The sequence below is a fragment of the Ambystoma mexicanum genome, chromosome 9 (genome assembly GCF_040938575.1).
Source record: "Ambystoma mexicanum isolate Mex_15411 chromosome 9, UKY_AmexF1_1, whole genome shotgun sequence".
Classification (NCBI taxonomy): Eukaryota; Metazoa; Chordata; class Amphibia; order Caudata; family Ambystomatidae; genus Ambystoma; species Ambystoma mexicanum.
The window spans coordinates 1469366344-1469392690 of record NC_090931.1 but is presented as its reverse complement, the minus strand read 5'-3'; the positions used below and the strand labels follow the sequence as shown (position 1 = coordinate 1469392690).

The window sequence follows — 26347 nt, the reverse complement described above, 5'->3', positions numbered from 1 at the left end:
GGATTTAACTGTCTGCGGGGTAATGCAATCAGCCTCCCACTTTCCCCTCTCACCCTCCTCGAAACCCTTCTGTGATTCCTCGTAGCGTCTCACCTTAGGGTCTGGAAGGACGAGCTCTCCATCCTGCTTCTGATGCAGGGGCACGTTGGTATCCAGTTACTTCACTGGATTTTCGGATTGGTGAGAACCAAACTTGCTTGGCTTCCAGGTAAGTTTTTTGATAAGAGGTTCCCCTTGTGTCCATGCATTAATGTACTAATGCTAGTGTCTTTTTCCCCATAGGGGCCGGGGTACGGAATGCCGGGGAACAGGCACCGACCCGAGATGAGAGGTGAAATCCTTGTAGAAATCAGGTAAGTCTTTAATGAGCGTTTTTTGGTAACGTCTTTTCAATCGTACATTAACGCTGATGTCTCTTTTTCCCTTTAGGGGCCGGAGTCCGGAAATGCCAGGATGCGGCGCGGACCCGAAATGGAGAGGGAATGCATCAACAGGTAAGTCTTAACATGGAGATTTAGCTTTCCTTATTCCCTTCTCTCTCTCACCTTTTGTTCTGGTCTTTTTCTCCCTAGGCGCTGGGGCGTGACTGCGAATCCGGATGATCGCTGCTGAACATGGAGGCGCCCTGTAAAGGTGAGTGGAATGCGGCGCTGCAGCGATCGACGCGATGAGCTTTTAAATAAAAGTCTTCCTTTTCAGGATTGTCGGCGAGATGTCTCCGGGATGCGGTTTTAGCAGGTAAGGACTTTTCCTTCTTCTGTTCTCTTTTTCTCTTCCTTTGCAGGTGATCCAGGATGCTGGCAGGCGTGGCAGAAGTCAGGATGCAGGAGCAGACACGGTGAGCGTCCAGCTGCCAGATGCAGAACGCCGCAAAGCACATGTGGCTGTTCGGGTGGGGTTTAAATAGCCTTGGAAGAAGTTCCAGGTATGTATCCTTCCTCCAATCAGGTATGTATCCTTCCCCGACCACGCCCGGATGGTAAATTAGTCCCACAGGTAAAGTAGTTCCTTTCAGGCCTCAAGGAGGCCGGGATCCTGCAGCATGGTCTGCATCAGGTAAGTGCACCCAAGCACTTCCATAATGAGCCTGGCGCCTATGGCGCCAGGACTGATGTCCTTTATGAGCCTGGCGCCATAGGCGCCAGGACACTGTCCAAAGGGCCCCTATATGGGGTTGCTGGGTCCTTCCTTGGGGACTGGATGTCCGCTTTCGGGGACGCATGGCTTGTACCGGCTCCCCGGGAGCGGGCATCATGACAACTAGTGCCTGACCTCACTCTGTCAGTTATTTGGGAATGTTTTCTCTCACTCGTGCTTCCTTGTTAGGGTGTCCGTGCTCATCACCTGATACGACTGGTTATTGGTAAGGATGGGTGAGGGAGGGGTGGGAGGCGTGATTTGGTTTCGCTTCTTTGTTCTGTTTTGTTTTGTTTGCTGAAATGTTTAATAAAAACAAAGTGGAAAAAAAACAAGAAAAATTAACAAACAGAACAACAGAAAGAAAAATAACTCTACAAGCATGTCAACTAGGCTCTGATACAAGGTAAGTAAAATTAGTAATTACAAGATAGCTGGGCAGCATCTTTGGCATCGTAAGGTGGGAAACTGGATGACAATGGTAATAGCTGGAAGCAGACTCAGGGGGATGGACGGGGGAGAGTGAAGACACACGTATTTACACATATTGAACATAGTGAGGTATCGATAGGATGTTCACGGTGGCTTGTCGTCGGATGGGTGAAACATATTGAAAACAAGCGTCATCCAAGACTCGTAGGCATCCAAGAGGACCTCATCCAAACAATACAGTGACCCTGCCCATGCCCTAGTCTCTGCCTTGCTCCACATTTCAAAATCGCAATACCACTGTTTGTACCGTGGGCCCCCCGCAGTTTTTCAGGACATGGCAATGTGACGTTTAGCGAGTATGCAAGCTAAGTCCATAAATCTAGTGATATGTGTGTATTTGCCTTTCCTGGGATACACGCAGAGGAGATATTCCAGCGGGCCCCAGCAGTATCCAATAACACCCGCCACTTTGCAGGTCTCTTCGATTCGGGACCAAAAACCTTGCACTAGTACATATTTCCAGAACATATGCATTAGATCTGCATCATTTTGATTACACCAGGGACAGGTCGAATGCTTGTGTTTGTTAAATTTAGCAACTCTATTGGGGGTCATGTATGTACGATGGAGTACATTTACTTGAATCAGTTTAAATCGAGCATTCCCGGACACATTTACGGGGAAACTAAGCACTTGTTCCCACTCCTGTTCAGTAATTACAGTTCCCACATCGGACTTCCATCGCGGCTTCAGCTTCGGGTTTCGGTGAATAGACCCGCTCAGCAAGCAGCTATGCAATCAGGTTACCAGCCTTCAGCTGCCTTCTAACCCATACATTGTGCCAGTAGCTCAGTCCCCTCCGTCTCAGCAGGCCACCCGTTCCAATCACGTCTCACCACACCCACCACTTTCATATATCTCAGAAATTGCCCCTTGGGCAGGCCTGTTTGCTGGGCTAGGCTGTCTAAGTCACTAAATATCCTGTTTTCGTACATATCTCCCCATGTACAAATACCACATTCTTCCCAGCGCCTTGCAACTTTGAGATTGTCCCTGTTCTTACACAAATCTGCCACAATCGGGACATTGGGCGAGTAGAGACAACATATGCGGAGCAGCTTTAATGCCCTGGCAAATCTTCCCCTGCCCAGATCAACTAGTATCTGTCAGGTTTCCGTCCCAACCATAGCACAGAGACAGCCCTCCTTGATCTGAAGATCCAAATGGATTCCACCAGAGAAGCAGGTAAACTCTGCCTTCTGATGCTCTTGGACCTCTCAGCGGCCTTCGATCTGGTTGACCACGACAAACTCTGTAACACTCTAGCAAACAACTTCAACCTAGCTCAGAACGCTACCAACTGGATCAAATCCTTCTTGGCTGACAGGACTTCCAGAGTATCCATCGGCAAAGAATCAGCAGACCCAGTGTCTGTCCCTGCAGGTGTGCCGCAAGGCTCCTGCCTATCCCCCACTCTGTATAATGCCTACACCAAGCTATTATTTGCAGCCTTGGATGCCCTGGGTGTCATCTATACTAACTTCGCCGATGACACCCAAATCCTCATTCCTCTCTCAGGCAACCATGAACAAGACTCTCTCCTGGTTACCCAAATCTACTCACTCATCCAAAACTGGATGGCTAACAACAGCCTCTGTCTCAACGACGACAAAACCGAGCTCCTCATACTAAGCTCCTCCAGCAAAATCAACACCCTTGAGCCCGCCTTTAAATCATTCACCATCGATGGAACCATAATCCCTGTTCTTAAACAAGTCAAGACCCTCGGCATGTACTTAGATGCCACACTATCCATGTCTAAACAAGTAAACACATTAGCCTCATCCACTTCCTACACCTCTAAACTCATCTCCCTCAGTCGTAAATTCCTCTCTACCAACAACTGTGTTACTCTAGCCAGAGCACTCATACTGTCTAAGCTAGACTATTGTAATATCCTATTGCTTGGCACCTCCAAAGCCAACATAGCTAAACCTCAACTCATGCAAAACAAAGCCCTCAGAGCAGCTCTAGGCATCAAAAAATCTGAACATATATCCAACACCAGAAGAGACCACCACTGGCTCCCCATAGAAGCCAGAATTCTATTTAAAACCCTGAGCATCACCCACAAATGCAGGGCTAACAAAGCGCCCAAATACCTCAACAACACAGTCATGTTGAAGCCCCAGACCAGACTCCTCAGGTCCAACAAAAACGCATTCCTTGAAACCCCCAGATACAAAAGAGAGAAAGCAGGGGGCAGCAGCTTCAAAACACTGGCCCCCAGACATTGGAATGCGCTACCTACCCACATTATGAATGAAACCTCATTCCCCAAATTCAAAAGCCTTTTGAAGACTTGGCTCTTCAACAAGTTCTAACTGAACCAGTGCACTAATCCCCTCCAATCAACTATTTTACCTGACTGCTTTGTATATTAGTGTATATTATTGATTCCTATTATTGTACATTTTTGATTGTTATACCTTTACACCTCTATGTTCATTCTAAGATTGCATTATCCCATTGTCTGTAACTACGCCGTGATACCCCCGGGTCTGGGCGTATAACAAATGTAATAAAATAAAAAATAAAATAAATAGTAGCAGTAAGGAATTCATGTAGTGGTCTGGGAGCCACAGTATTTCCTTACGGTGGGTTGGGGCCACCAATTGTTTGAACAGCATCGTTTCAGATGTAAGATTGTCATTGCTCAGTTGGGCTGCCAGATAATAAAATTCCAAGCTTGGTAGCTGAGCACTGCCATCTTTGTAAGGCAAGAATGAATATTGGGGCACGTGGCAGCCCTGAAAAACCCAGGCGGGTATTTTTGAATAAACAAAACCAAAACCAAAACTTCAGGGTGAGAGGTCACATAGTTCCAACATTATAACAAATATAACAGTCATTTCTTACTGCATTTCTTTTCACAAAATGTATTTTAATGACATCTGGATAATGTTGGTAGGGATAGAGCACCCAGAGATATTTGATGATGGATTATCTTACTTACCCTTGCACCGGATAAGTCTTTGGTAAGATCTAGGCTCCTCCACAAGGGAGTTTTCTTGTTTCTTTTTTAACGAAGCATCCTAAGGGAGCTTTGTGAATTATTTTATTTGAGGTCATTGTTCCACTCACTACTTCCCATTTGTTGTTCATAGATAGAGACCCCGGGACTACCATCACACGTCCTGATGAAGGCCTGCTCACAAAGCTGCACCATACAGCTCTTCTAGGCCGAAGCACCATTATGTTGACGATATCACCATTTAAACAGTGCACATTTGAAGCATTGTTAATGTGCTTTTTGTATATATGTCCATTTATGTGGGTTTATGCTTATTCCTGTGACTGCACAATTGAAATGATCAACCAATAGTGGCAGTCTTCTGTTGTTGTTATTGCATTGAGATCCAGCCTGTCTTACTGGATCATACCTATATGTATTGTTTTTTCTAAATATCTCTGGGTGCTCTATCCCTACCAACATTATCCAGATGTCATTAAAATACATTTTGTGAAAAGAAATGCAGTAAGTGGGAGTCAGGTGAGCGTTACACTAGTACTGGAACTGTGTGACCTCTCACCCCGGATCTTTGTAAGGCAGGCATAGCACTGCAAGAGAAAGCCTGCGCCAGTTCGGGCCTCATAGAAAATCTCTAATCAACTTATCAAGAAGCGAAAGAAGAAAGCTTTAATATAGTAATGGACATTTGTAAAATAATAAAAAAATCTAGGGAGGAGATTCATTTTTACAATTGCTATTATGCCCATGAGTGAAAGCGGTAATCAGAACCAGAGGGCATGGATTTTCTAAGGCCCCCCAGCACCTTCAGAGTGTTACGGGTGTGTGTGCCCTCTGGTGTATGCATGACCAGAATAACCAAATATTTGAAGGAGTACACCTCCCACGGGAGCCCCAAGTCGGGGAAGGTGGCCTCACTCGCCTCGCGAACACCAGCCAGAGGAAAAAGACAGGACGTTTGCCTAGATCTTCCGATATTGTAAGCACGTAAAGTGGCAGTATGACCAAGAAGAGCCGCAGAGGGGCCAGAGGGAGGGTTTGCATGTGAATCCATGCCAGACCCATGCTGGAGAACAAAAGTTACAGCTAAGTAACTTAAACCTTTAACAGCATGGGGTCAGGCATGGATTCACATGCTCATGAATAATGAATACACAACAGTATACATTACACAACCACGGGAGGTGGTAAGGCTCAACAGAAGTAATTAACACTTACCTATGGAACAGACTCACCTCAAGCAAACAGGTTGTGTAGCACTGCCTGGCCAACTCTGGACTCCTCCCTGGAATCCCTGTTGATGCAGTAGAACTTTGTGAAGGTATGCATGGACCTCTACGATGCAGCCCTACAGATGTCAAGCAGGGGCACACCCGAAAGGAACGCCGTCGTCGCAGCAATCGCTCTGGTGGAGTGGGCTCTCAGACGGCCCGGCAGAGGCCGATTCGCCAGGAGATGACAGTGCATGATACAGCTGTAAAGCCATCTTGAGATGGAAGACTTGGACAAGGCCTTCCCATGGTTCACAGATCCAAAGTTCACAAACAATTGAGAAGTGTTCCGAAGGCTCTTGAAGCGTGTCACGTAGAACTTTAAGGTACGAGCAACATCCAACGAATGCAAAGCCCTCTCTGCCGGCGACAAAGGGTTCAGGAAGAAAACAGACCACACCAAAGGCTTGATGAGGTGGAATTCTGACAGAACACCTTCGGCATGAAAGTGGGGTGCGTACGCAGTACCACCCTTGATTCGTGGAAAGTCAGATACGGCTGCTTGCAGGATAGGGCCTGGATCTCACCCACAAGTTTGCTGAGGTGATGGCCACAAGGAATGCCATCTTCCACAAGGTGCCCCCATGAGTCTTGTCAGGACCACGTTGAGTTCCCATGCCGGGCCAGGCACCTTCACTGGATGGAAAGAGCAAAAAAGCCCCTTGAGGAACACCTTGACAAGTCTGTGGTACCACAGCGAGGATCTTCCCGGGGATCTGGTGTAGCGTGTGATGGCCGCCAGGTGTACCTTGATGGATGCGTGAGACAGCCAAGCTTTTGCCAAGGACAGCAAGTAAGGAAGATTCTGTGGAGCCATGACTCTTAGAGGGGTAATCTTCTGCGACCGGCACCATGTAGCAAAACACTTCCACTTATGGCTGTAGCACTTTATAGTCAACGACGCCCTGGCTTTGGCGAGGACCTCCCTGCAGTTCACTGGCAACTCATGACCTCCAGACCCTAAAGCTGCAGGAGCCATGACTTCAGGGTCAGAGATCCTGGGTCATGATGAAGGATTACGCCTCCCTACCTGGTGCGCAGGTCTGGCAGTACCAACAACTTAACTGGAGATGACACTGACAGGCTGAGTAGGTTTGGATACCAAATCTGCCTCAGCCACACCTGAGCAATGAGTATCATCTTGCACTGACACTGCCAGAGTGGGTTGATCACACGTAGCAGGAGAGGAAATGGGGGAAAGGTGTACAGAAACAGACCTTCCCACGGGAAAGAATGTGTCCCCCATGCTCCTCGGTTGGTGAAACCTGCTGGCAAACGTCTGGCATTTTGAGTTTGCCGCCGTGGCAAAAAGATAGATCGGAGGTCTGCCCCATTTGACAAACAGACGATCCTCCTGATCATGATGAAGTTGCCACTCGTGGCAGGAGTGCAGCTCCCTGCTGAGGGAGTCGGCGATGGTGTTCTTGACGCCTACCAAGTGGAACGGGACAAGGAACATCCCCTGTCTGATGGCCCAATGCCACAAGGGCTGAGCTTCCTTGGAGAGTGCTCAGGATCGGGTGCCCCCTTGTTTCCTGATGTAGAACATGGTGGTGGTGTTGTCCGTGTAGATCCTCACCACTGCGCCTCTCAGAGACAGTAGGAAAGACTTGAGGGCCCCGAACACTGCCTGTAACTCCAGGATGTTAATGTGCAGATCCATCTCGTCCGGAAGCCACAGACCTCTGGCATGTAGACGTCCGGTGTGAGCTCCCCAATCTTCCAGAGAGGCGTGTGTGGAAACTGTGTCCTGGTATGGCAGGGTTTGAAATCCAATCCCCTGGGTGATGTGGGAGCGCACCCCTCACCACGTCGCCCACCGGAATTCCTCGTTGAGGGGGATCTTGTCTGAAAAATTCCCAGGAACTGGTATCCAATGTGCATCCAAGATTTCCTGTAGGGGTCGTATCTGCAACCTGAGAGACGGACGAGGTTTATGCAGGACGACATCATGCCCAGCAAAGACTTGATGGCCCAAACCGTGGCCGTCTTCACCTACGGCAGCCGTTTTACCTTCCCTTGAATGGTCACTTGCCTCTCCTCCAAGCCACGGTGTTGAGTCTGGCGATGAGGAACAGCACATTCTGCAATGGCATTAAGCATGACTTCAGATAGTTCACAGAGAACCCCAGCTCCGTCAGTAGCCGGATGGTCTCCTTCGTGTGCTCGTCGTTCAGTTCCCTGGAGTGGGTACATATCAGCCAATCGTCCAGGTACGGGTATATGTGTATGCCCTGCAGAAGCAGGTGGGCTGCCACCGGGACCAGGCATTTTTTGAACACCATTGGGGCCGACTTTAGGTCGAAAGGTAAGGCCTTGAACTGGTAGTGTTGGCCTTGTACCACGAACCGTAGGATCTTCCGATGTTTCCTGTGGATGGGGACATGGAAGTACGCATCCTCTAGGTCCAACAACGTCAAGAAATCCCCTTCCTCCAGTTGGCCGAGCACGTGTTGCAATGTGACCATCATGAATTTTTGGGATTTCAAGTACTTGTTTAGATGGCGCAGGTCAGGATGGGTCTCCAACCCTCTGTCTTCTTTCTGACCAGAAAGTATCTGGAGTAGACTCGGCATCCCTAGAGCCATTGAGCGACAAGCTCTATCGCCCCTTTCCATAACATGGCTCGCACTTTTTCCAGGAGCTGAGGGATGTGCTGCTCCTAACGGAAAACCGGTGGAATACAAGGGCACCTGCGTTGGAACTCCAAGATATGTCCCTGGTCGAGAGCATCCAGCACCCATCGATCGGTGGTGTCTTCTTCCACTCTCTGACGAACCCGACGTCTTGGCCAGTTCAAGCTTGCTTGGGCACCGACGCCCTACCCTGTGGGTGACGGCGATGCTGACCTCCGCCACCGTAGGTCTGGGAGCGACCCCTGTAGGCTTCCTGCATGGAGGATCGGGGAGGTTGCCTGTATGATGTGGGGTATCCCTTGGATTATCTGCTTGATTTTCCCCTGGAGGAGCGAAAAGACAAGCGATGCTGCTGTAGAGTGCCAAGGGAACTTGCCATATCCATGTCTGTCTTTATGGCTTGAAGGGATTCATCAACCGCCTTCCCGAACAGATTTTCGCAGTCGAAAGGCATGTCTAGCACCTTTGCATGAATGTCCTGGCAAAGGTTTGTGGCTTTCAACCATCCCTGCCGACGAAGGCAAACTCTGTTTCCCATCTGTCGGAAGCCTGTGTCAGCGATGTCCACTACCACTGTAATGGTATGGTCCGACGCCACCTCCCATTCCTGATAGAGGGCGAGAGCCTCAGTTTTCTTGCAATTGGGGAGGAATTCCAGGATAGGACCCAGCTTGCACCACAGCTCTTGGTCGTATCGGGACAGGATAGTCAGAGCATTAGCCGCCTTGATTCTGGATGCCGCTGTGTAGATGACTCTCTTTCCCATTGTGTCCATCTTCTTCCCCTCATTGTCCGTGGTGACTGATGATGAGGAGGTCGGGTTGGCTGAACGCATCCTTGCGGCGTCCGACACTACCGAGTCCCGTGATGGTCGTGACCTCAAGCACATGGGTGTGGAGTCCGGCCCCCTGTATTTCCTTTTTCAACCTGTCTCGTTTGGTTGGAGCCGTGCATGGGTTTTTCATGAGGGCTACGCCTTCCTCCCAAATGTCATCCAAGAAGGGTACCGCCATGATCGTCTTCCTCTGGGACTCTTATTGTCGGAGGCACTGGAGATCACTCGTCTGGGAGAGAGCCTCTATGAGGGGCGTCCAGGTGCGGTGATTTGTCGTCTGTCGGGAAGAAGTCCTCATCTTCGTCGGTTTCCGTGGCCGTCTCCATACCAGTGTCTGTGGGTGTATCCGGGTTCGCTGGTGGAGTCGGGTCTCGACCAGGTGGAGGAGGCTGATGTGGCGACATCAGATGACGCTTCCTCTTTTTACGCAGAGGCTGGCCAGGGGCCTGCGGTACGACAGGTGCTGGTGGCAACCTCTGCTGGATCCTTATAAATAGGGTGTGGAGAGTTGACAGGATGTCCATGGATTTTCTCTTTTGTATATGGTGTAAACAAAAACCTTTACAAACAGCTTATAAGATTTTCTTATATCTGCTGACTTTAAGTTCAAACAATTAATACAATACACTTGAAAGTCCCTAAAAGGAACAAACACACAAATTCAGTGATGGAATGATTCCTCCAGTTTGTTTCGTGCAAAAACGCTAGTGTGCAAAACAAGCAGAACACATTTCTCTTGCCTTTATGTTCAAACAATTAATACAATACACTTCGAAGCCCCTAAAAGGACAAACACAAATGTTAAAACAGATTTACTAAATACTAATCTTATGAAGATCTCATATTAAAACTCACAATTATAAAGGACACTTTAAACCCTACTGATGAGATTAGTTCATAGTAAGAAACTACATTCCATACTTATGGGCAGAAAGTAAGGTTGCAATAATCAGTGTTTAAAACACTATGCACTACGTAACTGAGACGGTTGATCAGTAATTATGGTCAGGAGGCAAGTGAGTGCTAAAACTAATGAGGTATTCTCACCCCACATGCATCGGATCCATAGAAAGTCCCTCAAGAACCTAGTATCCCCAATGTTCAATTTGCCAAATGCCACCATTCGAGCAGTTTCAAAGTGCAAACAAAAAATAACAAAATGTTTTTAAGTTTCAGGTTCTTTGCAGCACAAACGGAAGCGACACATACTCACATTCGTGTTAGCATTTTTGTGCTGCTATTGGTGAATTCGGTCATTAGTTGGAAATTGGTTAAGTTTAAACCTAATGAACAGGGCTCATGCTTTCTCACAGGGGAAGCTAAGTAAATATAAGGATCGAGGTTTTTGCTTTTTCACAAAGCGAGCATATTCCTTGTATGAACTATATCTGTTGCTAGCCTCAACCGTAAGTCCCCAATCATATTTTAACAAGAGGCAAACATGAACAAAGCTTTTGCTAATTTACATTTATTCTAAACAAAAATGTCTTTATTTTCGCATCGAACCGAGCAAGAGATTTTGGATGTGAATCAATAAGCATCTGGGACAAATTTTCATACACAGAATTACGTGGAGTGTTAAGCATTTTCAAGTAATTGGTCATCATTATCCATTGATGTTCGGAGGATAAAGAACTAAGCCCAAGCATGTGTTGCAAGATGGAGTTTGGCAGAGAGTTGGCTAAGCCCAAAGTATTTTTCCAAATCCTGCCCTGAACTTTGTCCAAGAGATTATCTATATCCAACATGTCCATGGATATGGCCCTCGGCTGTGGAGAGAATGATGGAGTGCTAGGCCCTATGCTGCCGTCTTCTTCATGGACTTTATGGACGGATGCTTGGGCGTCGCCGTCCATGGACGAGATGTCCATTGGCTGAACGTAAACATTGGAGGACTGCTTTGGGGCCTCTTCGCCCCCTCCCCTTTTATCCTCCTGAGGTCGGTATACTGGGACCTGAGCAGGTGCTTTCCTGCCCGCAGCTTTTGCCGCTGCCTCGGCGGCCGTATCACGCCTCGGAGTCAGGGACACTCTCTGCGCTGTAGGGACCATCCTTGTTGGGTAAGTACCACACGCCGTAGCGGTCGCCCCAGAGGATGTCGACGAAATGGTCGACAAGGTCTTCAGCTGCACCTGATAAGCCTGCTGTGAGCCCTTCTTCTCTTCCTCTGGCTTATGTTTTTCTGATTGGTCCCGTAACTTGGCCGGGTCGGAGGACTTCCTCTTTGAGGAGGAACCCGGTGGGAGGATGGCTGAAGAGGCGGACGGCGATGGAGGTCTATCCGATCTGGGACCCACATCAGTAGCGAATCCGGCAGAATCTGTCACAATTCGCTCCCTTCCCCCCCGTTCCCACCACTTGGGGGCATGATTTGGGGTTTATTCCCTACTGGACTTTCCTTCCGAACCTTATGCTACAGCGCTGTGATGAATTGGGAGCGCTAAATCCTTATTTTCCAAGTTACTTCCCTTCCGGATCCATTCCAGGTTTTTGGCAGCCAGTATGCTGCTTTAATCAAATGACTATGCTTCCCAGAATGGCTGGCCCACAGCTTCATCTCTGTTCTGACTTGAGTGTCGTGTAGACCGATGAGACCTCCGTCCCCAAGTGACGCACAGGGGAACTAATAGAAACCCGCTGTACGACCCTTGAGGCCACAGGTGAGAGATGTCTTCTCAGATCCACGAAGCCTCTTGGAACACCGATGCTGCTGTCAAGAGGGAATGAGGTTAAGTACCAGGCAAGCACAATACAATGAGGTAAACGAAAGTAACTAAAGTGTCTTACCTATCTGGTGTAATGGAGACCCAGGTAACCTAGTAGGGAGGTTCGAGGCTCATTAGATGCGGCGGTCCCTGGAATGGTAGAACCGCAGGTTTAGCGTGGATGAAGAGTAGCCACCTGTGGGAGTCAGGGCTTGACTTGAATCCCCAGTAGGGAAAAGGCGTAGAAGATCAGCAAAGTACCAAGGGATGATCCAAAGACAAGTCGAGGTGCAGTCCAAATATCCGGCAACAGGTAAACAGTTCCAAGCAAAAGTACCAAGGGGTGTCCGAGGGAGTCCGAGATAGAGTTCCGTGATCAAAGTAACAAGGAGCAAGTTGTAACGCCAAACAGTGTCCGAAGCCAGCTGAGAAGCAATGAGCGTTCTGTCTCTCAGACCTTTATACTGATCGCCCCTGGGTCATGTGACTACTCTGGATCATGTGACGTCCACCAAGATCACATGGGGAACGCCGTAGTGTATCACGTGACCGGCGTGAAGACGTAAGGCCGCCCTTTCTGCTATACGTTCTCCAAGGCAGTTGCCAATGCAGAAAGGGTTGCAATCGAGCCCGTACACTGGTACGGAGTTTTCGGTTCTGTGGGTTCACCGAATCACTTGAGCCTCGAAGCTTGGGAGGAGATGTTGGGGGAATGTGAGCAGTGTTCTGATGTGTCGTGGCCTGGTGTGCAGAGGATCGCCTAACAATCTCCACCCTTGCAGGACAAGGCTGGGTGGAGGATAGGCAACACCTGTGGCTGCAGGTGCAGCAAGCAGCACACCTGCGGCGTGTGCTCGTCAAGCAGGTTTAAAAGCCTCAGTTTGCTTCAGTCCAGCGCTGGTCATTGATGCAGTGTTCCTGTTTGTGACTGGTCCCTTGTTCGTGGTTCTTAGCCTTGTGCCTAGTTCCAAGTTTCTATTCCTTGTTCCTTCTCCTTGGATTTCAAATTTATGTGCTTAATTGATTTCTGCATCCCAGATTCCCTTTCTGTCTTCCTCTGTTTGCAGGAAGCATTTCTCAGTGCTTTCCCTTATATTTCTTTGACTTTGTCCTTTGCTGCTATAAAACTTGATGCTTTAGTCTTTCCTCTTTATAGATTAGCTTCCTGCCTTTTTTCTTGGATGGGTGGGGGAAGTTTGCCTTTGTAATTTCGTTTTCCCTGCTCGTGTTCCTTTACTTTCTCTTGGAATCCATTCCATGTTTTCCCTTGCACTTCTGCATTTATTTACCATTGATTATTAGGTGTAGTGTTCGGTTGTAGATAGCTCCTGTGTGAATGCCTATGTTTTCCTCACTATTCTGTAATCACTATTCCTACTTGCCCCTTGTCTTGAGTCTTATGTATTTAGTTATCCTTCCATTGCTGTTATAGCCTTTCTGGGTCAGTTTGATCAACATGGTTCGTGGGCTTGCTGACAATCAAGTGGTATTTCTCGCCCTCGTGAGTACTGTTTTTAAGTTTCCTAATTCAATACCATCAAGAGTGTTCGATCACAGATCCTGTCGTTGCTTGCCCTCTACGTGGGCTTAGCGCCGTCAGTACCTGTAATAGCAATTGTGGGTAAGGAGCTTGCAGACTTTCCTTGCAGTCATAAGGAGCATCTAAGTGCTTACCCCACATCCCTTTTCATATATTTGTATTGTTGTCACACTCTGTTTGCACTCTTGGGTTTTAGTATACATGAGTCTTGGTTCCTGTGTGCATGTTGTTTGACTCAAAACTATTCACTGTGTGATTTTGTGCACATTTCCCTTGCCATATTCACTGCCTTTGTCCTTACATGACAGAATCCGTCTTGCGGCTCTTGGCCTTCTCTTGGACCCTATGGATTGGGCGTCCTCAAAGGACTTTGACCTCCTACCGGAGGGAGACTACTTCTTGGACCGACCAGCCCTGGGTGAGGCATGACCGTGCTCGGAGCACAGATCAGGCCTTGTTCGACTTGAGCCATGCCGCCAACCTGCTATACCGGTCTTTCTTTGTGAGGCCTAGGCATATCTCGCATCCATCCTCGTTGTGGTCCAGGTGCATGCAGTACAGACACTTCTGATGTTTATCGTCCACAAAGATGTTCCTTAGCTCGCATTGGGTACAGGGCTAGAAAAGTGTCCTTTTCTCCTTTGCCATGGTCGGGGGGTGCGAAGTAGGCCCAGGACGGCCTTCCAGAATTTTCCACGAATAATCCCCGTTGCTGGCCGATAAAGTTAGGAGCACATGGGCTCCGATGGAATAAAAATAGAACTTTCCATGAAAAAACATGGAAAAAGTACAAAATAGCTCAGAGAGCAACTCGAGGACTCCCAACAGTGAAGCGTGCGGTACAAATCTGAAAAAGGCTGCCATAGGCGGGTTTAGGGAGAGCACTATCATTGGATGGGGGCAGTATGACCCAGAGGACAGTGATTGGTTTAGAGGAGAAAAACAGTTTTAAAGTAAAAGTGAAACTTGTTCTTTCTTTTACCGAGGATTTGCAGCCTGACGCCGGGGAATATTCATGAGAATGTGAATCCATGCCAGACCCCATGATGGAGAAAAAGAAACACCACTGATCCTCCATATTGTGCTGTGAAATGTCCAAAGTTACGCTAACATGCCTGACCCCTGCCATAAATTGCGCGGGCGCACACACACACACACCCACACCCTGTAAATCTAATCTCCTTACCTACCTTGACCAAACCATTCCACATGACACACACACACACACCCTGTAAATCTAATCTCCTTACCTTGACCCAACCATTCCACATGAGGGCTGGGGCCGAGACCTCTCGTTTGAAGCATCGGACATCTGGAAGACACTAATCTCCTTACCTTGACCCAACCATTACACATGACACACACACCCTGTAAATCTAATCTCCTTACCTTGACCCAACCATTCCACATGAGGGCTGGGGCCGAGACCTCTCGTTTGAAGCATCGGACATCTGGAAGACACTCTGCCTCTGGAGGCTAGCCTGTTGCGGAGAAAGAGATTGCAAGGCAGATGCCACTTCCGAGGCAGCAGAAACGTGACGGTCGATGGGCAGATCCCTCCCGACATGGTGTGCCAGGGCTGAAGGGCCAGCAATGACGTTAGCTATCAGGCTGTGTGGCTGAAAGGGGACAATTTACATTATGAGTTTATATTAGAAAAGCATCTTATGTTTCAATCATCTGCATGCAGAAAGATTGGAGACAGTGAAATCGGCAGAGGCTCATGACTTAATGTAATAGTCTACAGATGTGAAAAACAGGAGAGGCATCCAACACATTGGATGAGGGCATTGTTTAGCAGCAACTATTCCTCTTGACTGCTAGATTCCATCTGGTGAATACAATAGTAAAACACGCATTTACTGATGTGACAAATCTAGTGAAGTCATCACTAACTTCCATGGGAAATTCTTCCCCTAGGTGGCCAGGAAAGGGCAGAAACTACCCGACTCTAACCCTGGGGGTGGCTATATATCCCACAGGAGAACCACATGGGGGGACCAACCTCGGTGGGGTGATGATGGCTCACTAGAAGATTACCTGTCATACCCACCTGCCCCCCTGTGAGGGATAATAGACACCAGTCACTGCCTTCCCAGCTATGTATGGCATATTGTGATCCAGAATTTCCTGTTAAAAACCATAGACAAATCCATACTTGTTCCTATGGGCCTAAAGGGATGTTATGTTATGTTGATTTATACCGGCGACCACTACCACTCAAGGCAATCTCCAGGCGCTCATGAGGAAGAAGGCCTGAGTAATGAAGCTCACACCCGCCGAGAACCACACAGTGCAGGCTAGTTGTTCCGAACAACTCACCAATGGCAGGGACTTGAAAACACGTGACATGCCGGGAAGATGGAAATGCACCATACCTAAGGCCGGTTGGGAAACCAGAGGGACGCAGGGCAGACTGGAGAGCAGGCAAGATCGTGTCAGTGTCAGAAGGGGATGCTCCAAGAACGGAGGTCTGCTACGCAGACGTAAGTAGCATGAGACGCTCTACTGGGAGAGCTGCTGCAATGCGGGGACCGGGGAGCCTATTTGATGCTGGCCCGAAGATGAAGCTTACTGCTGGGCAAAGCGCAGACCGAAGAGAATGCTGAAGCAGCCAGGAGAGACCGGTGAGCCCACACAGGGAAACTGGGACACTCAGGTGCTGGGGGAATCTAGCTAGCATGTGAAGTTGTGAATGAAAGGCGGCCAAAGCCCAATATGTGTTACAACATTGGCAAAAATCCTGGCAGGAGAGTATAACAGGCACTTTGAATGCGAGTCTGGGTCACGCACCCAAATAAAGAAAGTAAAGAAGTCTGATAAAGTCCTGGCAGGAGAGTATACCAGGAAATTCAAATGAGAGTCTGGGACCTGCACCCAGAATACAAGTAGTCAAGTTTTAACCAAGTCCTGGCAGGAGAGCACACCAGGCCTTTTTTTTGTTCATGAGTCAGGAGACTCCGACCTGAACTGTGCAGAAAGCAAACCAGAGGAGAAAGTGAAGATACCTTGTAAGTTTCTTAAACCTAGGGGAAGGAAAACAAGTCCCTTGGAAGGAAGAGATTGTAAGGAGACGAAAGCTCTTGATACAAAATCCTAAACATATATTTGAAAGTAGAGGAAAAACTTGAAAGGAGGCGAACACCCTCTTGACGGTTAGGAGTCTGAACTGTGAAAGAACTAAGAAACCTAGGGGAAGGGAAACCCGTTCAATGATACTGGAACTTTTGTTTGTTTATTTCTTTTATACCCTTTTGGAACTTTGGAGTTTAACTTGTGAACTAAACCTTCAAGTGACAGCTAGAGTACATTAAGCGCTTTTGCACTTTATGATCAGTTTAGCGTGTGAGGGTCAGCGCAGGGTTTTGGACATAGGATGGAAGACTTTTTACTTTGGACATCTTGCCAGAGACCATAGTAATTTCTGTTGTGGCAGTGAAACCTCTCCATGAGTTAGCGAAAGACAGGCTTTTCTCCAAACCATTTCTTTTAATAAAAGTTTATAACAATCAACACTATGCCTTTGTGTCAGCGTCTTATTCACAATACCTCACATTGACAAATACTGCTCTGTTTACTAACATATAAAGAGCACACACAGGCCTGCAAAGTCAATGCTACCCGGAGAAGTGACCCTACAAATGACACATATGCACAATAGGCAAATTCTTTTAGAAAACTCACTATTTTGCCAACGTATGCCTAATTTTTATGAAAGTATTTGAACATTTTGTTACACTGACAAAACTGATGAAAATTAGTGAGTGTGAAGTGAAAAGCATCTTTAAAAGAGAAAGAGGGCACTGACTCATCCTACTGAGAACGTCACATCAGGAGCATTAAGATTATTTGTGCAAGTTATTGCAAGCATAGTCAAGTTCCTCTGTGTAAGTTAATTTGCCAAATGTGTGTGAGCCCCTCTACTTAAAAGAGCCATGGCCCAATATGTTCTATAGGATGCAGCCCACATTGGAAGGTTTAAAGGAGGCTCTGCAATCACATTTTAGCCCTCTGTGCTATAGCATAGTTGCATGCCAGTCTGGTCGCAAACGCATCCAGCACCAAAACGGCAGAGAAATCCCCTCTGAACAAGTGTCCCCACAGCAACACCAGACATGTGTTTGTCATGACGGGAGCCATCAGTGAGGTAAGGCAGAGTTGCAGTTCCTCTTGAGACACACAGAGCAAGGGGTCCATGTTGGCGTTCACTTACTAACTTATGGAAAATCCCCAAAGTGTTTCAGCATTTTCCAAAAGTGTGAGTACCCCTGTAATGAGTACCCAATTGTAGAGGAGGACCTAAGTACCCCCACCTCAAACACCTCGTCCATATTGCCTATATGTTGGGAACCAGAGTGTTAGACTTGTGCAGTACCAGTGAGAATACCGATACCGAGGAGAATCCTGGAGGCAAGGATCCCATTGAGAAAACCATACCTGCATTCGAGACAGTAATATGGCCATTTGAATGAAATCCCGGAAGAAGCAATGAATGGCAAAGAAGAATGGTGATGCCACCATCACCAGTATCGTCACGCAGAGCAGAGCTGGCGTACATGGAAGAGATACAGAGACAAGACAATGCAGATATTCTATAAGGCATCAAGAAAGTATTGAAGATAAGTGGCATCTTGGGATCAAGATGTAGAAACACATGCTACAGAACTGATGAAGAGATCAAGTCATTTTACACATGTACAGATGCAAAGAAATGCAAGCAAATTAAGTATTCTTAAGGCTGGCTAAATAGTGAATAGATTGCGGCATGCGTCAACATATATATATGGGATACATTACTCACCGTAATCGTATTTCTGATGCTTGTATCTGCTTAGATTCACATGCTGTGCATAGGCCGACATCTAGTGGAAGCTGCGGAGTATTACAGTTTGTTTTTCGAAACTCAAAAATGGGCGTCGACACAGGGCGTGCCAGTAATACTATCCCTAGTGTGACGTCCGCTGTACCCATGATCCATCACACGTCTAGGACCCTCAGATTGTATTTTTCCTGACATGAGGTAGCATGAGGAGTAGCGTGAGAACAGATAATCCAAGCAGATAGATAGATAGATAGATAGATAGATAGATAGATAGATAGAAAAGATAAGACTACAAGCATCCATGCGCCTTCTCTCACAGGGGAGGAAGGGTGGGTCGCATGTGAATCTAAGCAAATACAAGCATCAGAAATACGATTACTGTGAGTAATGTATCCCTTCTGAGGCTTGTGGAATCTGCTTAGATAACATGATGTGCATAGATTAGCAAGCAGTGTTAGAAGAAGGAGGTGGGATGTGAGAAGGGTCATGAGCAAATAAATGTCTTAGAACCGCTTGTCCCACTTCAGTATCTGTCTTGGAATGGGTGTCAATGCAGTAGTGCGGAGTAAAAGTGTGAATAGAGCTCCAAGTAGCTGCTTTGCAAGTGGTGTCAAGGGGTACATTTGCAATGAAAGCCAGAGTGGCCCCAATTCCTCTTGTAGAGTGGGCTCTTGGCGTGAAAGGCAACGTTTTTTTCAGAAAGGCAGTAACACAGCTGGATACAGTTGATAATCCACTTCGAGATAGCGCCTTTAGAGACGCGATCTCCCTCTTTGCCTGTAGCTACGGAGACAAACAGTTGGTCTGTTTTCCTTAGCGGTCTGGTTTTGTTTACATAGTATAGGACCGCCCTACGTACATCTAGGGTGTGTAGTTTCACCTCAGCCGAGCTTTGTGGGTCTTGGAGGAAAGCCGTAAGCTTGATGGACTGGATCACGAGGAATTTAGAAATAAACTTAGGTGAGAACCTAGGGTGTGTACGTAAAACCAGTTTATCTTTATGAACCGTAAAGAAAGGATCCTGCACTGACAGAGCCTGAATTTCACTGACCCTTCTTATCGATGTAATTGCTACTAAGAAGGGCGTCTTATAAGTCAGGTGTTTGAGACTGCTCTTATGCATGGGCTCGAAAGGGGGGCCCATGAGTTTAGATAGCACCACGTTAAGGTCCCATCCTGGTGGTGGGTTTGAAATTGGAGGGTGAAGTCTCTTTACTCCTTCCATGAAAGCTTTAACCACTGGTACTTTCCACCACGACACCTTGTTATGGGATGTGGTGTATGCTGACAGAGCTCAGGGGCGTAGGAGACCCATAAAAACTGGGGGGGACAGGGTACACCTTGGGGACTTTGCTTTTTTAAAGAACTCGACTTTTCACAAAATTAAAATAGCAGTATGTATTAAATTACATATATCATCACTGTATAAAACAAGAGAATAGAAGAAAACAACACCGAAGAAAATTAAGAAAAAGAAAAACAGTTCAGAGTATAAAATCCTCCCAGCAATGGACATTTAGAGAGATCTTTTATAATACTCTCACCTGCGCTTTAAATGCAGATGCTTGATGGAGTTTCACCAACCCATCCTATCCTATTCCACTTGAGCCCCTATACAGCAGTGTACGGGCTGCAATCATACCTCGGCACCAGGGTATTTACTGGATTTACATGGATAGCAGAACAAGTGCTGTTTGAATCTCGAGGCTCTGCTTTATTTTTTTCTGGGTCACCAAGATGGCTTATGGTTGCCGCTATTAAAACTTGTCTACAAAGCATCAGTCAGCTGGTGGTGGGTAACAAACATGCAGTTTTAAAACAAGCATTGCAACGTCAACCATTTGGGCTTTAATGTAGGCATGGAAAAGGCACTTGCCAAGCACTGCCATACTGGTATTAGGTACCCACTGATGGTAGCAGCTGCAAAATGGTGCAAGTACCTGGACATTTAATAGCAGTGCCTGGCAAATGCCCAATACGTATAGACAAGCAAACACTTGCCATTGCTGGTTTTTAGCAGGACTTCAGTGACGGACATGCATAGTGCTAATAGAGTGGATGAAGGCATCCCTGGCTAAGACATTTGTATTACACTAGTAGTATGTTCCCAGCTCAAATTAAGTTATTAACTACACAGGGCTTTGCAGTAAACATCCCTAAGTCAGTGGCTGTATCTAAACCAGAACTGGCGTTGCTAAAATAGCCCAAATAACATGATGCTGTTTCGCAAGGCAAGATGCCACGCACCCTGGCACCAGCTCCCACTACAGGACAGGTCAGAGGTGAATATATACCTCATTTAAGGTTAGTCCTGACTTCAGACCTAGGTTGCAGGTAAGATTGAGTGAAAAGGGAGTTGATGCAGGAACAGCCTGCTGTGACTGTCTCTTCCTGGAGAGGAACAAGACAGGAGCGCAGATGACACTGGGGCAGTGGGAGAGCGTCGAGCCTGTGCTCCCACGTTTCTTCTAATAAATCCTCCCCATGCCGGCCTGCACCTGGGAAAGGGGGGGGTCACTGTGTGTATTATCAGGCCCAATCAATGCACAGACAGGTATGGTGTAGTGCATATATCTGCAATTATTTCAACAAACGACTTCTAATCGCCCTTGTGCAGGCCTTGTGAGCATGGACACCAGCCGACACGTGCAATTTTAGAACAAAAGGATTTTTGGACTTGGGGATTTCACCCCGCTATTACTTACCAGACAACAGTCGTATGGATCTTTCACGTTATCCACGGTTCTGATTTGAAAAAGGCTCAGGCGAGCTTAAACACATGTAATCAACCTAAGGAGGGCTAAAAACTTTTTTGTTTGATTGACCATTAAAATCAAGCCTACATATACTTAATGGTGCTGAGTCCTGGAGTTTTCCCTTCTTGTACTACATCCCTATCTTGCATCTGCACTCCATTCTTGTTCCCATCTCTCCCCTCCCTTGCTCCTCTCTTTTTCTGTCCTCTGCACCCTTTCTACCCTTTTTCACTTTGCAGTCCCACGCTCTACTGCAACCCAGTCCCTCCCTTCCCATTACCCCATGTCCAGCACCCCACAACTCTCATCTGTACACTTACTCAGCACTTTCTCCTCAGTCTTCAGAGCACCCTCACTATCCTGGCTTACATTTCACAGGTTTTCTCTTGCCTACCTTGCATGACCAACCTCTCCATATAGCTTCTCAGAATAAGCTGGAACAGGCATGCCAGATCCATGTCCTTTAAAGGGCCCATTGATACCTGCAAGCATTATCTCTTAAGAAATAGTCAGGAGCATGGATATTTGGAAGGGCGCACAGACAGAGAAGTCACTAAATCCCCGTACTGCCGAGGCTCTACCCCCAAAATCTGATTGCACTGCGACCACTCAAGTACGCTGACATAAACAGCCAGGCTGAATAAAACAGTGAAGCTTAGCCAAGACCTACAGAAGATTTGCGCTTGATTTCTTTTGAGAGATGCGCAGGATGGGCACCAACAAATGGTTTATTTTGGGCAGGGACAGCGTTCAGGTCTGTGCTGGTAATAGTTTGTATTATGGAATATAATAACACTTTGGTCATAGTGCTTCATGCAGATGCTTTCAGCTTCTAGGCAATGCAATAGCAGGTATTATTACCCTCATTTGAACGGTACTGAATTTATGAAAGGTTAAGTGGACCCAGCTGCTGCTGGGTTTGAACTACAGAAATGCAGGTAAGTCCTCATGTCAGAGACCAAGCTTTAGGTGTGGTACCATCCAAACTTCAAGCAGGTGTGAGTTGGTGGAAAGAGGTGGAGGGGTGTGCCTTAAGTGAGGCCTACTGATATTAGAGCATACATCAAGTGTTTTCCCTTGCCTACCTTAGACATTACTATGGAAAAGAGGACACATCCCATGTAGCGGCCCTTCTTGAGATTGGCTCATCCTCATTTTACTTTATATGGTTTCATGAGGATTTCGTATGTTATGTCAGGCTGATATCTCAGGCAGTGTCTGCACTTTGCAAGCCAGGCCTGGGATACAGGGACATCTTGGAGAAAATCCAGTCTTTCCCAGATTGTGTGATCCTGGGCGAATCGTGTGACCTCCCCACTGTGCATTTCGTTTCTCTATATTTCTACTTGGGATCACCTAGAAGTGACTGAGTTGGCAGTGTACACTAGAACGGAATGCCTCAATCGTAAATGTTCTAACAGAGTTTCTTGTTGCTCCATGTATGCTAAGCACGTTGAGTGAGTGCGAAGAGGGACAAAGTGTCACAGCAATAGATGTCACCTCCAGCTGGGGGACCGGGTCTCATTTTGGGAATGAGGAGGATGGGCACCAACAAATGGTTTATTTTGGGCAGGGACAGCGTTCAGGTCTGTGCTGGTAATAGTTTGTATTATGGAATATAATAACACAGATGTACAGTTTCTAAACAAGCGCGGCGTGTTGCAAACTGATCAGGGCATCCTGGCCTCTTAATGTTTCATAATGAAACATTAAGAGGCCAGAATTCCTGATCAGTTTTGCAATGCACCACGCGTGCTTAGAAACTGTATACCTGACGTTGGCAATGGCACATTCCCTCTAATAAATCCTCCCCATGCCACCCTGCACCTGGGAGAGGGGGGCCACGCCACTTGACTTACCTTATGGTAGCTGAGGACTCAGGTGGAGGTTGAGTCGGAGTCGGACTAGGAGTCTGTCTCACTCTGTCTCCTTCAATAACACACGCTCTCACAGAGTCGAGTCACTGGAGCACGTGTCTCTGCCTGGCTTCTCCTTCATTCAGGAAAAACAAAGGCTGAGGCTGCGCAGCAGTACACTGCGCAGTTTCTCCTCCGGCCTGGGCACGTTCATCATGCGCAGGCACGGGGCACCGCAGCAGAAGTGTGCAGACAGTCTACTTTAACTTTTGCAAGCTGACATCGTATTTTACATGCTGCAGATACTTGCCTGGTGTTCCAGGGACAGCTAAACCACCTGACCCTTCAAGATGGGCGAATTCAGATGTTGGTAGTGGTGATCCCATTAAAAGCAAATTAGATCACACATATTCTGATGGTAATGAGGGATTACTAGTCCGCCCACCCTATTCTAGATTATGAAAAACCTTTGGTTTTTCGTGAGGGTGAAGCTGATCCCAAGGAGGGTGGCACCCCTCAAACGAGGTTGATGTGAGAGGTGTGGGGCTTACTTTTGGCACTTTGCGTAAACACATTTTGGAGAAATCTTTATTATATTTTGACCAGTTTGTCAGGGGCTCAATGAAGCCATTCTAGTCGGCACCATTTGAGAATGGCCTTAAGTACTACCTTGTAGGAAGCCTGCAGATGTTAATCTTCCCCATTTCAATGTCTCTCATTTTACTGTTCTAAGCAAGATAAAGGGCTCTGTTGGGCACATGTGACATGTGATTGACTCCTCTTCTCTACTGGTCTTTAAAAGGGACCAGTGCTTAATAATGGCCACCTGGGTGCATCGCCTATGTACAGGGGCTTCTTTCCACATAGGTTTACGCTTTATAAAACCCACACATTCATACATTACACAATTCCCTGGCAGACATTTGAACGCTGTCAGAGGAACAGAAGGTTATGTAGGCACACCCAACATGTAACTGCCCCAGCCCTAGCACAGTCTCTGAAGTACCAGCATCTATAATACTTCTTGAATATTATAAATCAGTTTTTCTTTTACTGCCCGCAGAAAGATACATTGACGCAACCGATCCACCCGACACGTGACTGCCTCTACTCGCACAGCTGCGCCTTTCAACGACCGCATAAGAAATGCACGCATTTCAATTTTATGCGACACCCCCTCCACCTACCAGCGCTGTGCTGTAGTTCCATTATCCCCTCCCCCTTCTCTCTCCCGGCCATGTATTGCCCCCAGTTTGTACGAGGCAGCGTATGCTGGTTCTCCAAATATTGGACTGAGTATCGTATAGTGCCAGGAATATACAAAAGCGCTAAAATATCGCCACGAGGGGAAGATTTTTTCTTTTGGGACTAGGCTCATCTTTCAAGGGGAATAATTTGTTATCAAAAAGCTTCCAAAAATATTTCACAGGAGGCGACACAGAGTGTCGGCATGGCGACTGATGTGGCCAAGAAGGGACAGCAACACTGACACAGCGGACTGGCAACAAAGAGCGTACCCTGGCATTGACTGGCCGAGGGAGTGGGGGCATCTGTGGCAATGTCACATGCAGCTCTCCATGCAGAGGCGATGGAGTGTCGGGGAGGGGCAAGGCTGGCACCACTGCAGTGGAAGGGGGGTGGAGGGCCCACGAGTGCCCCTGTGGCACTGCATGCAGCGGGAGCGGTGGGCGAGTCACCTTGTGTGGCAGTGCATACATTGGGGCCAAGGGGTGAAGGGAGGAGGCAGGGCCCCAAATGGGGCATTAGGGTGAAAGTAATCAGAGGGGTGTGTGTTCTGGCATTTCATGCACTAGATGGGGGGGAGAGAAAGGGTGTGTCTTCATACAGTGCGTGTAGTGGGGTGCAGTGAAATAGATGGGCTGTGTTTCGTCACTGCATGCAAGTGTTAAAGTGAGCTAGGGTGCATGGGTTCTGGGGGTGCTTTCTTTAGGCGTTGCATGCATTATGTTGGAGAGTGTGGGTGATTTAACACTGCATGCGTTGGGGGAAGAACGTTATATGGTGTGAGTGCTGGCACTGTATGCATTGTGGAAAGAAAGATGGGTTTTGCTGGGGCACTGAATACGGTGGTAAAAATATGGTGTTGTCTGCCACTGCATGCGAGCAAGGAACATAGAGCGAATGTGAATGGGGGGGCAGTCAGCAATGCACCCCCTTCCTCGCCACAGCCCTTGACCCAGGTCTACAGCGACAAAGACATCGGATGAAAAGGTGTGTGTGTTCTGGCACTGTGTGTACTGGGCAGAAGGGAGAACACCCGGCATGCTCTGTTACTGCGGGCAAAGGTCGGGGGCGTTCTGGTCCTGGACCCAGTGAGGTGTTTTATGGCACCACAGGAATGAGACACACAAACGTGACATTGAGGTGAAGGCGCTAGAGCAGGCGTCTTCAACCTTTACGTTAGCTAGAGCTACTGTTAGTAGAGGCCAACAGTGGAGAGCTACTAATGGGTGATATCAGGGTGAAGGTGAAGATATTTATAAACCTCCGAATTTTTACCCATTTTTTTTGGCCCGGTTGTTTCCCCTCTATAAAAAGATGGAATAACATACGCCTTCACGATTATATTAAAAACTTCTTTGTTGCATTATTATTTATCAGTAGCTGTCTCAAAAAGACAGATATTTATTGGACTACCACACAAATATCCTGTAATTTGTGTGCTCCTTCCTTTGCGTTTTATGCAGGCTTTCTACATGCTAGGCACACTATTGTTTTCCAAATGTGCATTTCACACTTCCATAAAAAAAACAAAGTAATTTACAAATTGAAAAATGCTGCTTGTGTTCACTAGTTTTCTTTGAAATGTTTTTTTTGTCAGACACAACACATATACTGTTATTTTGTGTGCCCCTCTGTGGTTTAGCACCGGTTATAGTTATAAAGATGGTATATGTTTGTCAAACTGTTTAATCACAAATAAATGCTTCTGTTGTGCTGACAGCAGTTTTTTAGGAAATTAAACAGGGGGTTCATAGGTGGCAACCTTTAATTTTCACTACAGAGGCAGAAATATCTCCACCTTCACCTTCGCCCTGAATATAAGCAAGCAACCATCCCAACCCATACCCTGGCCAAACACATTAACACTTTTTTTATGAGGCATTGCAAAAAGTCATACGATTAACAACCTGTAGTTTTGAATATATAACATCTCAGCATCGGTCTGTCAACCTGCTGAGTTACCCTGGCAGGCTTCTACTGCATAGCGTGTCTGTGGATCGCTTAATGTACTAAAAGTGGGTGTACCTGGTCATGGAAGTGATTTAAAGTGGAAATGTACAGTGTGGAGTTTGGAAAGAAGC

At 47.1% G+C, this 26347-nt stretch overlaps 1 protein-coding gene across 11 annotated transcripts in view; it reads right to left on the bottom strand.

Annotated features, from left to right (window-relative positions):
- Nucleotides 1-26347, bottom strand: part of ATG9A (autophagy related 9A) — a 1030802-nt gene that overhangs the window by 177571 nt on the left and 826884 nt on the right. For all 11 annotated transcript variants that reach the window (XM_069616910.1, XM_069616912.1, XM_069616911.1 and 8 more), the window contains one exon: nt 14977-15206. In XM_069616910.1, coding sequence (XP_069473011.1) covers nt 14977-15206 — 230 coding nt within the window. The remainder of the gene's footprint in view (nt 1-14976; nt 15207-26347) is intronic.